This window comes from Chiloscyllium plagiosum, unplaced genomic scaffold (assembly GCF_037043375.1).
Source record: "Chiloscyllium plagiosum isolate Xiang-an unplaced genomic scaffold, Cpla_swu_hap1 HiC_scaffold_25, whole genome shotgun sequence".
Taxonomy (NCBI): Eukaryota; Metazoa; Chordata; class Chondrichthyes; order Orectolobiformes; family Hemiscylliidae; genus Chiloscyllium; species Chiloscyllium plagiosum.
This window is the reverse complement of record NW_028270163.1, coordinates 45,921,868-45,934,657: the sequence shown is the minus strand read 5'-3', so window position 1 is coordinate 45,934,657 and position 12,790 is coordinate 45,921,868. Positions and strand designations below refer to the sequence as shown.

General features: G+C 39.2%; 1 protein-coding gene across 1 annotated transcript in view; it reads right to left on the bottom strand.

The window, feature by feature from the left end:
* The window catches only part of LOC122562216 (dynein axonemal heavy chain 17-like), a 471,020-nt gene that overhangs the window by 302,770 nt on the left and 155,460 nt on the right, over nucleotides 1-12,790 (bottom strand). The window contains exons 24-27 of the mRNA XM_088000362.1: nucleotides 8,063-8,215; nucleotides 4,345-4,593; nucleotides 3,414-3,536; nucleotides 124-471 (exon numbers count right to left, since the gene is read on the bottom strand). Of these exons, the coding sequence (XP_087856488.1) occupies nucleotides 124-471; nucleotides 3,414-3,536; nucleotides 4,345-4,593; nucleotides 8,063-8,215 (873 nt within the window). The remainder of the gene's footprint in view (nucleotides 1-123; nucleotides 472-3,413; nucleotides 3,537-4,344; nucleotides 4,594-8,062; nucleotides 8,216-12,790) is intronic.

Genomic DNA, 12,790 nt, shown 5'->3' with positions numbered 1-12,790 from the left:
TGAGTCATTAGACCAGTGACAGTATCACTATGCCACCCTCTCCCTTTAAATGATCCATTTAGAACAATAACTGACGAATCAAACAATGACTGTTTTTACATTTTTGCTGTGAAAACTACATACTTTAAAGTCAACATCAATCACTTCAAAACGCTTGCTGTCCTCAGGCAGCTGCATACGGATGTCTTCAGAACCAATAAAAATGCTCTCAAGATGAACCCAAGTTCTCTGAACTTCAAACCATATTGAAATGACTGCATCTGCTGTAGACAACTTTTGTTGCCAGCTTGAGACCTCTTTGAGGAAATATGCAATATATTTAGAAGTTATTAAGTTTTGCAACTGAACTTGATTGTCCTCCAATGTCTCTACTAGTTCATCACTTCCTTTTAATAACATAATTCCTGTCCTGCCATGAACTTCATGTTCAAATTCCATGGCACTCCAAATGTTATCGAGCTGACCTAACACCTGTAAAATACAGAATTAAACATTTGTTTTGTTAAAGTTAATCAATTTATCCTTTTAAATTTGTAATTTTTGATGTTTAATTTTAATAAAATATGCACACATAATAACTTCAGTACACACAGACCAAGCAATAGCATGGTAATGAAGTGGGCGGCTGTTAGAACTCATGCGGAGGTTGGAGGCACTGTGATGATCTGCAAGGCTGAGAGTTACTTGACTAGCACATTCGAGAAAATGGTCACATCTCTGCTTAAGATCATGGAGGAATGTGACCGCCAGGAAGATTAAGAGAGCCAGGCAAGTAGTAAGGAGTCCCCTGAGAAGATCTTGTTTATTCAGGTAATTGGTTTATATTTCAGATAATGGTGAGGGAGACCATTTCTTGGAGGAGTGGAGTAGAGCAAAATCAGTTACATCATGGCTGTGCTGGAAGGGAGGAAGAAAGAGGCAGAGCAGTATTGATAGGGAATTCTTTAGTTAAAGGATCATGTCGGCATTTCTGTGGCCACAGACATGACACCAAGATTATATGTTGCCTCTCTAGTGCTAGGTTAAAGACTATCATGGAATGCAGGACAGTCTTCGGGGGCAGGAGAACTGTCAGAGATCATCGTTAACATTGGTACCAATGACTTTAGTAGAAAGAGGGATGAGGTCCTGAAAACGCACTTCAGATAGCTAGGAAGATTGAATGGCAGTACCTCAAAAGCAGTAATCTCAGAAATTCTCCCAGTCCCATAAGAGTGAGCATAGGAATAAGAGAACTGAGTAACTGAATTTGCAGCTGGAGAACTAGTATAAGCAAGAGGAAGGGTGACAGATTTCAGAGGCATTGGGCATAATTCTGTGGCAGATGGGATCTGTACAAAATGTATCTAACATCCTCACAACGGGATTTAATAATGCAGTTACGAAGGATTTAAACTAAATTGGTACAGGGAAGGAAGCAAAGAAGAAGCTCAGAGTGAAGCAAAACTGTTAATAGGAAGTAGAAATATAGCAAGCACAAATAAAATCCAGATGAAGCAAAGTATCAAATGGGATCAGAATAGAGAATATTATTAAAAGGCAGAATTAAAGAAACTCCATTTAAATGCAGATTAGATTTGCAAAAAGGTTGTTGATTTAAAGACACAAATTGAGGTGAATGAGTGTAATTTATTTGCCATTACAGAGATGTATAGAGCATATGTACTTGTGTATAGGGTCACTAAATTGAGAACTGAACATCTAAGAATACTTGGAACTTAGGAGGGATAAGCAAAAGGGGAAATGGAAATGAGGCCAGATAGCCCTCCTCAAAAAAAAAAGCAGTCATAAATTTGTAAACGGAGATCTTCAAAGAACCAAAGGTGCAACCCTTCCTTCTTACACAAGTACCTTCTATTTCAGAAGAAATCCCAATAGTCTAAAAATGTGAATCCCTGCCCCAGCAACTCAGCCACACATTCATCTGCCCGATTCTCCTATTCCATTTCTCACTAGCACATTGCAAGGGGGAGTAATCCAGAATTTCCAACCCTTGAGTTCTTAATTTTTAAGCTCCTGCGTAATTTCCTGTATTCTCTTCATAACCTCATCCCTTTCTCTACTTATGTCATTGGTACCAACATGCACTCTAACCTCCTGCTGGTCACCCTCCCCTTTCAGAATATTTGTACCCACCCCAAGATATCCTTGACCCTGGCAACAAGAGAACAACACACCATCCTAGGTTTTACAATCAGTTTGGGCACAGAAAAGATTTACAAGATGTTGCTGGGACTGAAGGATTTGAGCTATAGGGAGAAGCTGGGGATCATTCCTCGGAGCATTGGTGGCTGAAAGGTGACATTATTCATCAGGGGCATGAATAAAGTGAATAACCAAGGTCTTTTTCCCAGGGTAGAAGAGTCCAAAACTAGAGGGCATAGGTTTAAGATGAGAGGGGAAAGGTATAAAAGGGACTTGAGGAGCAACATTTTCATGCAGAGGGTAGTACTTGTATGGAATGAGCTGCCAGAGGAAGTGGTGGAAGCTGGTACAATTACAACATTTAAAAGGCATCTTTCATGAATAGGAAGGGTTTAGAGGGCAATGGGCTAAATACTGGCAAAGAGGACTAGATTAATTTAAGAAATCTGGTCAGCATGGACGAGTTGGACCAAAGTGTTTATTTCCACACTGTATGATACTATGACTCTATGACTCTAAATCTCCCCAGCAGGATATTGGTCTCCTCCCAATTCAAATGCAATACTTCCTTCTTATACAAGTAACTTCTACTTCAGAAGAAATCACAATAGTCCAAAAATGTGAATCCTTGCCCCATGTACCAGCAGCTCAGCCATGCATTCATCTGCTCTATTCTCCTATTCTATTTCTCATTAGTATGTGGAGTAATCTGGAATTTCCAACCCTTGAGGTCCTACTTTTTAATCTCCTGCTAAATTTCCTATATTCTCTACAGAACCTCATCCCTTTTTCTACATATGTCATTGGTAACAAAACGCACAATGACCTCCTGCCTGTCACTCTCCTCTTTCAGAATATTTGCACCTGCTCCTAGACATCCTTCACTCTGGCACCAGGGAGGCAACACAACATTCTGATGTCTCACTGATGGCCATAGAAATGTTGATCTGTGCTCCTGATGTTGCAGATAAATGGGCACTGTTTTCTCACAGATCATGTCCAGATCAATTTTGGGAGAGTTACCTTTATGCAATAGTTAATTATAAAAATAGTTATTAAAAATCAGCATTCCCAATGTAAAACTTTGACCAGATGCATAATTTAAGAATTCACAGGGAAATGCGACTGAATTCTATTGGATTTTCTATCTGTTGAACGTGCAAATTCCAAAAATCTACCCTTATTGCATGATGAGCATACTGTTGAAAATGGAAAGTTCTAAGTATTCAAGGGATTTTCTTTTTCCAGCTAATTAATGCATTAAATACCTTTTCCATTCCAGACTCTTTCACAGATTTATCGACAATGTTGCGTACTTCATCTTCAAAGTTATGCAATTGCAGACTCAATAAATCTGCGAGAGTTGTTTCGTCTGACATCACAAAATTGACCTACAAAACAATGAAAGGAAGTAAATAATTTCATATTTTCTCTACACTTCTTAAAATCAAATTACTCTTCCTTTCAAAAATCAATTTCCCTTCCATTTCTCAATACATTGAGTACAGTGATGTACTTTTTCAGTTGCAAGTGTCCTCTTCTACCTGATTGAAATTGTAATCTTATCCTTCCAACATATTTTTCTCAGTGGAACCACCAAATGTGAAAAAATGGAACAGAAGCTCAGCTGAACTTTTCCTCTTTTTAGCCAAAGGCACAGCAGATGAGAACATCAAACAACACTTCAGATTTTCTCATACAATTTAACTACAGACTGGTCTCAAAAGTCCTGGAACTCAACAGGGCAGAGTCAAATTTACACACATAGTGCATGCAGGATTACAACTGGGTGTTGGCAGTGCTGAGATTCCTCCCCATTTAGAACTTCAGCAATAAAGGACATTAGGAGTTCAAAGGTTTACTCTAGAAATTTCTTACTTTATGCCATTGAAAAGCCTCAGTTAATATTTGGAATGAATTGAAAAGTATTCTAAAGGCCTCATCCACTTCCTAAAATAAGGTTATTAATGCCAAATAAGAATGATTAAATTTTGTAATCATATTCAGCTTGATTCTGTTTTCAAATCACCAAAGCTAAAGAGCAGAAAAATAAGACAGGAGTGTACAAAACTGTCAGATTGCATCTCAGGATATCCAGTGCTCTAAATGACTCAAGTGAGAAATGTGTGACCGGAAATTGTAGGCCACACTTTCTGCATTTTTATTTAAATAAACAAAATATGCCCCAATGTTTGGTACCTTTGTTGCCTGCATGAGTTGTTGCCAGTGACGTTCCCTTATAGCTGGGTTCTGCAATTCACTTACAGCTTTCAATGAAGTCATTGTGTTCTTTATTAAGTTGTCTAGACCAGAATAAACATCCCATGCCCTTATCTCTTTATCCATACTTCTCAAGTCTTTCACAAACTTCTTACAATCTGCATCCATGTTCTCCACACTAATGTTTTTCCATTTGGTGGTCTTCCAATCTTCAATGGTTAGGCTAACCTGTATAATGGAGGTAATTTGTGAAAATAGGAATGTATTTGTTACATCTTTCAGAGAGAAAAATAGCTGTACTAAATAAACTTAGTAAAAGTTAAAGTTAGGTTTTGAGAAGGTTTGGCCAAAAAAACAGACAGTTGACCTTTGTGAGAGTCATACATTCGAACTGTTAACTCTGGATCTTACAGCTTTCAATGAAGCTGAACTGCTGAACTATTGATAATGTGCAGATAAATCATATTTTCACTGCAACATAAGAGTTCTCATGCGATTTTGTTTAATTATCTTTATCCACCATTTTGAACATGTTAATTTGCACCTCCAGGGAAATGAGACGCAAGCTTGAACTTACTAGCCCAGAGGTATGGACACTACAATTGCACCACAAAAGCCCTTATAAGACCATTGTTTCTTTATTTATAAAGATAAATAAATCCATCACCAAATTACGGAATTTGCCAATTAACAAATTACAAACACTGCCCAGCAGCAATGAGATAATAACAAAAGATCAAAAGGAACCAAGGAAAGGAACTAAATCAAAATAGTGTTATGAGGAAATAATGCAATCCAGCCCCCATGATACCCAGCTCTCCTTCAAAACTTTGAAGATACTTGTGATTGTAATGAGGTCAACCAGGTAGACCTCATTGAATATGAGTTCCCCAAATTAGGCTGTTAATCTGGTCCAATCAAGGAGCCCTGGCTGACAGACAAGCAGGAGTGTTGTTCAGGAATGACAGAGAAGGAAAAAGAGCAAGGAGTGTAGCAGCATTAATTGATAAGAATGTTATAGTTCTAAATTAAAAATATATATTCAATGATTCTAGTACTGAATATGTCAGGCTTGAAAAGAAAAAGATAAACAGGAGTGTCAGAGGTTTTGTTCTATCTGAGAGCTGGCTCTGAGGAAGCTGAATCAGCATCAAGGACTCTCCACATGTAAATAAAGGGTGACTTGGTGATGGGATACTGACCTCTGTGGAGTTATTTTAATACTGGTAGACAATGTATGCTCCCCCTTCAAAGACATCTGGTTGTGGATTAATCTCAAAAATGAGGAAGGCAGTTGGGAACTATGACCTACTCCACAGCCCACTGCCTGGACTAGTTGATGGCTACCTTAGCCAGGTCCACTTGCACCATCATTTCTCAGATATGAAGCAGTCTGTGCCCATGTGCAGCAGGACTGGGCAATATTCAGTTTTGAGCAAATAAATGACAAATAACATGTGTAACACACAGCTACAAGGTAGTCACCATCTCCAACGAGAGAATTTCACCAGCCCCCTTGACACTCAATGGTATTACCATTATTGAATCCCCACTATCAATGTCCTGGGGTTGCCATTGATCTGAAACTTTACTGTACCAGCCATATAAATGCTGTATCTATATGAAATGGTTAAAGGCTTGGGATTCTGTGGCAATACCTGTCCACCATCTACAAGGCACAAGTCTTGTAGATCAGATACTTTTCATTTGTCTAAATTGCTTCAATTTCAACATCACTCAAAAAAACCTTGATATTACCTCAAATAAAACAGCTGCTTAATTGGCACTTTGTCCCATACCTTATACATTCACTCTCAATATCACCGAGGCACAGTGGATCTCATGGAGAATCTGAGGCAAAAAGCTCACAAATCCAAATACATCCCTCCTCCACAGTTCCCAAGCTCTTGATCTAAAATTTCCACATTGCTTGCCAAATGTTTTGCAGGTCCCTAGCAGGATTTAGGCCTGTACCATTTTTATACCCAAGCTATGTAAATGATCTGAGACTGGAACATCCTTGGCAATCCACCTATGACATTACCGGTGTGCCTCTGTCATACTTTGCCTGCTGACCAGTCATCAGAGTCCTAGGCACTGATTTTTGCTTTTATATTCAAAAACAAGATGTGCCCATTGCTATCTAGGCCAGCATTTACTGCCTATCCCTAAATAACCTTGAGAAGGTGATGATATGGTGCTTTCTTGAATTGTTGCAGTTCATGTGATATGGGTACACTCACATTGCTGTTAGGAAGGGAGCTCCAGGATCTTAACTGATTGATAGTGAAGGAATAGGAATATATATCTGAGGAAAACCAGCGTACTGGACTGGAACTTGCAGATACTGGTGTTCATACGCATCTGCTGCCCTTGTCATCAGTGGCATCACTTATAACATACAGTGCAACAATTCTTCATGACTACTCTTAAAACACCTTCCAATCCCAAACCATTTACCACCTGGAAGAACAAGGAACCACCTGGAAGGATAAGTTTCAGTTGTAAAGAGAGATTGGATAGATTTTCCTTGACGCAAATGAAACTGAATGGGGGAGGGGGGGGACATGACTGAGATGTACAAAATAATGTGTGTCATAGATAAGCAGACGAGAAGAAACCTCTCCCCTTGGTGAAGGATCAATGACTGGGGTCAGTGATTTAAGGTAAGGGACAGGAAATTTAGACAGGATGTGAGAATTTTCTTTTCACCGAGAGGGTGGTGGGAATCTGGAACTTACTGGCTGTAAGTGTGGTAGAGGCACAAACCCTCATAAGAAGCATTTAAGAACTATTTAGATGCATTTTTGCTATGCCAATTTATACAAGTCAATGAGCCAAATGCTGGAAAATACTTTAGAATAGTTTATGCGCTTGACTTTGATTGGCAGAGACTCAATGGGCTAAAGGCCTTTTTCTGTTCTATAGATCTCTATTACTGTAGCCTGAATTACTGTAGTCCTTCTTGATTTGTTCACTTCCATCACTCAGCTTCTTACTGTTCTTCCAATCACAGACTTCCCTCATTTGTTTGTTTCTGATAGGTACATTATGAGCAAGCACAAGAGTGAACCTATCTCTGATTAGAGAGGTAGGTCCTCATGGATTCTTACTGATCCAACTATGAGGGTGACTTCTCTAATAGGTTACCCCTGCAATTGAATAATCTTTGATAATTTGGCTACTTTTGGGGGCGAATTCATACTTGACTTCCATCAATCTTGGATATTGGTTGTTTAAATGGGCAAGGTATAGGACAATTTCTGCAGTGTTATTTGCTATTTTGTGTTCTTTATCAATGAAATCTTATCCTCAAACATTATATTCAACAAAGAGTAACTGCCATTAATAGCCACTTATTTATTTCGCACACTATATTATCTGTTTCTTCACTCTTACATTAATAGAAAACTGGGCAGCCAAAGAATGAAGTGCTGATGAAAACATGGGCCCAAGTGATACTATATCTCTTGTCCTCATCTTAGTAAGGCCCAGCACAAGGCACCAACTTTGTGCATATGATTGATGTTCTACTCCAAAAGCCACTCAGTTAAATTCTTTGACAGAGCATCTACATTGAAAATATTCATCTACCTCTACATCGTCATGAAGAAATTGCGCTTACTAATGATCAGTCTGTCCAATTATATCATGTTTAAAATTGTAAATCTGAAGTTGAATAATTATCAAAACTTACAAGGATAACCATGTCCCACAGATCTTTCAATAATACTATTTCTTTGCGGCAGGCTTTTAACTGTTTACAATCAGGAACAGAAACTTCAAATAGAGCAGCTGACTGTGCTAGTGCTTGCAATTCAACTTCCATGGCAACAATTTTCTTTTGAGCCTGTAGAGGAATTAGGAAAGACATTTAAATATTTGGAAATTTCACATCAATTTCTATTTCTACTTTAAATACAATCTCTATGTACTTAATAATGAACAAACAGTAGACAGTTTTTGGATTCATAAGAGAATGAATAATAGTACAGATGCTAAATCACAGAAGTAATCTACCTAAAGAGACGATGAGGTGCTTAGAAGTGGAAGTATACTATATGAGCAGGGATATATGGTTGAAAGAACTGAGGGAAGATTGTGGAGGAATTTGAAAGTATGGATAATGATTTTGAGTCAATTTGCTTAGTCAGCTATGTGGTATATTCATCGGCATAAATATTCATGCATATCTTGTGGTACATTAGTTTAATTTATTAGAGTAGATATAAATGAGAGTTAACCTTTAAAAAGTCAGTTCAGTCCACACATATCAATAGCTGATTACACAACAAAAGGATGAAAAGATTAACAGTACTTGGATCACCCATTTGAGCTCAGACTGCTTTCTATTATTACTCCACATAAAATTTTGAAAAATTCTGACCAAAAGAAGTCAAGTAACCACTCAGAGTAACCAAACCAGAAGAATATGGCACACTGAAAAATGAAAGGAAGTCAAAAACCTTTCTGATACAGATCTCAAAAACCTCCTGGAGGTGAGGGAGAGTAGTATGCACATACACCTAGGTGCACATGTGAAAATGTCAGTTTGGGATATCACGGGATGTAAGTGGCACTTGGTTCCAACTTCCTCATTTCCAGAACTCAGAGCTGTTGCTGAAAGAAATTCATATTCCACAGATTGGAAGAAGATAAGCATCTCATTCTTTCTCACCCTGTTCATGAGCAGTTTTGCACACTCTCAAAACAACATTACATGATACTCAAATTAAGCTGACCTGTAACTCAGCTTTTGCAAAAATGGGATTGAAACACCTCTAGTGGCAAAAAAATGCACAGCCTAAAATTTCTTGCTCCACTATCTTTGAAAGTTGCCACTCAGGTGGATAGAGCTTGTAAGAAGGCCTTGGTGTATTAGCGTTCATTAGCAGAGGGATTGAATTCAAGAGTCGTGAAGTGATGTTGTAGCTGTACAGGACCTTGGTTAGACCACATTTGGAGTACTGTGTGCAGTTCTGGTCGCCTCACTTTAGGAAAGATGTGGAAGCTTTGGAGAGGGTGCAGAGAAGATTTACCAGGATGTTGCCTGGAATGGAGAATAGGTATGAGGATAGGTTGAGAGTGCTATGCCTTTTCTCATTGGAATGGCGAAGGATGAGGGGTGACTTGATAGAGGTTTATAAGATGATCAGAGGAATAGATAGAGTAGACAGTCAGAAACTTTTTCCCTGGGTACAACAGAGTGTTACAAGGGGACATAAATTTAAGGTGAAGGGTGGAAGGTATAGAGGGGATGTCAGGGGTAGATTCTTTACCCAGAGAGTGGTGGGGGCATGGAATGCGCTGCCTGTGGGAGTGGCAGAGTCAGAATCATTGGCGACCTTTAAGCGGCAATTGGATAGGTACATAGATGTGTGCTTAAGCTAGGACAAATGTTCGGCACAACATCGTGGGCCGAAGGGCCTGTTCTGTGCTGTATTGTTCTATGTTCTATGTACTAAAATATGCTGATGGCTCGGGTTTGGTTTTTAAAAACTATATAAGCAGTCACAATGTCCAGCTTTATCAAACCAGTGCAACCTTTGTAAGAAAATAGGACTTTTCCACAGAATGTACAAAAGTCAAAAATAACTACTGAACCACGGAATTGCTAACATACACATACAGGTTAACATCTTACGGAAGGCATCTGTGGAAGCAAACATATAACAAAAGATTGACTTCTATTAGAATGAATATCATTATATAAGGATACGTCAGACCTTTGGAATGTTTGAATTAACCTCTCCTAAGGATTCTAATGTCAGAGGAGCAGAGCAGCACCCCAAAAATACTTACTAACGTATTGAACTTTTGAACTAGATATGGCTTTTTAACAAGGCATGCAAGGTATCCTAGCTGATAATTGAGTCATAAATCATAGAGACCTACCATACAGTAATAGTCCCTACGATCCAAGCAGTCAATGCCAACCATAATCCCAAATTAAACTAGTCCCACCTCCCTACGCTTAGCCCATATCACCATGACACATGGTTATAGTGCAGCAGGTTTATTTGAAATCACAACTTTCTGAGCATAGCCCTTTTGTCAGGTGAAGTGAGAGAGATGCACACAGATACAAAATTTATAGGCAGGCAGATCAATGGTAGAGAGATCAAAAGATCATACAAATGATGAGAGTGGAGTGTCGAATAATAAGTCTCTGCAGGTAACCAGAAGTGTCAGATGGTGTGAGTAAAGTGTCAGCAGCTGAATAACAAGTGAAGGGATGACCTATAATCCAATTAAATGAGGCAGAGAGATAATTTAAAAAAAGAAAGGTGGTGCTGGAGAGAAACCAAATGATTGGAATAATATGATTGTATGAGAGTAGCCGTCAAGGATCTAACCAAAGTAACAAGTAATCCAAAACTATACAAAGTAATTAAGGTGAGAGATCATAACAATTTATCAAGGTGATGGTGTCAAAACAGGACAGTAAGGAAAATGTAACGGATACAGAACAGTGTGTTGGAGTCATATATCGCATGATATGGACCCAAGATCACAATTCAGATTGTCTTCATGGATATGGAATTTAGCTATCAGTTTCTGCTTGGCGATTCTGCACTGTTGCATATCTCAAAGACTGCCTTGGAGGACACTTACCCTAATATCGGAGACTGAATATCCTTGACCACTGAAGTGTTCCCCAACTAAGAGGGAACATACCTGTCTGGCAATTGTTGTGTGATGTCCATTCATCCATTGTCGTAGTGTCTGCATGGTCTCACCAATATATCATGCCTCGGAGCATCCTTGCCTGCAGCATATGAGATCAACAACATTGACCAAGTCTGCCATGTACATGGTGGGTGGTGTTCCCACGTGTGATTGTAGTATGTTTCTTGATGATCTGACATGGTTGCCATGGCCAGGGCTCTGTGGTATTGCAGTCACTGTTGTCCTGAAGTTCTGGGTAGTCTGTTGTGAACGATGGTCTGTTTAGGGTTTCGCGATTGTTTGAAGGCGAGAAGTGGAGGCATCAGGATGAGCTTAGCGAAATGCTCATCATCATTGCCAATCTCTCCAAACATTTCTAGTTCACGTACTTATCTAAATGTCTTTTAAACTTTGTAACTGTACTCACATCCATCACTTCCTCTGGAAGTTCACTCCACACATGTAACACTCTCTGTGTAAAAAGAATTGCCCCTCGTGTCTTCCTCCGCTCACGTTAATAATATGCCTCTTCTTATTGAAATCCCACCACCCCTTCCCCCTCCCTCCACACCAGGGAAAAGACACCTGTCTTTCATCTTATCTAAATCCCTCATGATTTTATAAACTTCGAGAAGGTCACCTCCTCAACTTCCTATGCTCCAGTGAAAAAAGTCTATCCAGCCTCTAAACTCAAACTTTCCATTGCCAGCAACATCCTGGCAAATCTTTTCTGAACCCTCTCCAGCTTAATAATATCCTTCCTATAACAGAGCAGCCAGAACTGGACACAGTACTCCAGAAGAGACCTCACTAATGTCCTGTAAGGCTTCAACATGTCATCCGAACTCCTATACTCAAAGGTCTGAGCAATGTAAGCAAGCATGCTAAACACCTTCTTAACCAACCTGTCTATATGTGATGCAGCAAATATGCCCCTGAACTACCAAGGTCTCTCCATTCTGCAACACTTTCTAAGGCCATACTTTTAATTGTATAAAGTCTTGCCTTTGGTTGTTTACCAAAATTCAATATCTTGCATTTATCCAAATCAACTATAACCTCTAAGCATGGAATGCACTGACTATCAAAAGATTTGGTGTGAACCCTTATAATATGGCACTTAGTAGGGTGCCAAGCAACTTCAAAGAGTGAGACCTCAAAGAACAGAATTGCAAAAAAAAATGTAATTATCTCCTCTCAGCAAGAAAACATCTTCTGCAGTTTGTATTCTATATAGTAAGCATGTCTTGAAGGACCTGCTCATGGGTTTTCCTTTCAAGAATACTCAAGAACATGGGTTAAAAGCCAGTTTGAACCTTTGTCTGTGAGTGTTTATGCCCAAAACATCAACTCTCCTGCTCCTCAGATGCTACCTGACATGCTGTGCTTTTCTAGTGCCTCAATGTTTAACTTCGACTCTCCAGCATCTGCAGTCCTCACTTTCTCCTTGGTCTGTGAATGCCAATGTTTGAAGATGTGTGCTGTGAGGGTCACAGTTAAAAAAATCCCTAATCATCCCTGCACTGCAGGTACAAAGAGAGTAAATTTACTTCTCTTTGCTGGAAGCCAGAAGGCAAGTGAAACCACTGAAGGAAATAGGATAAAGGTCCTTCAGCTTTTCACAGAACCCTAGACTGATCATTATGACTTTTTAACCATTTTTGGACTTGTCATTTATTGCAGTTAACCAAGTGCAAGTGAACAATGAAGGGAAGCCAATTCATCCCTCCTCACCTTGGAGTTTGACAACTTGGAG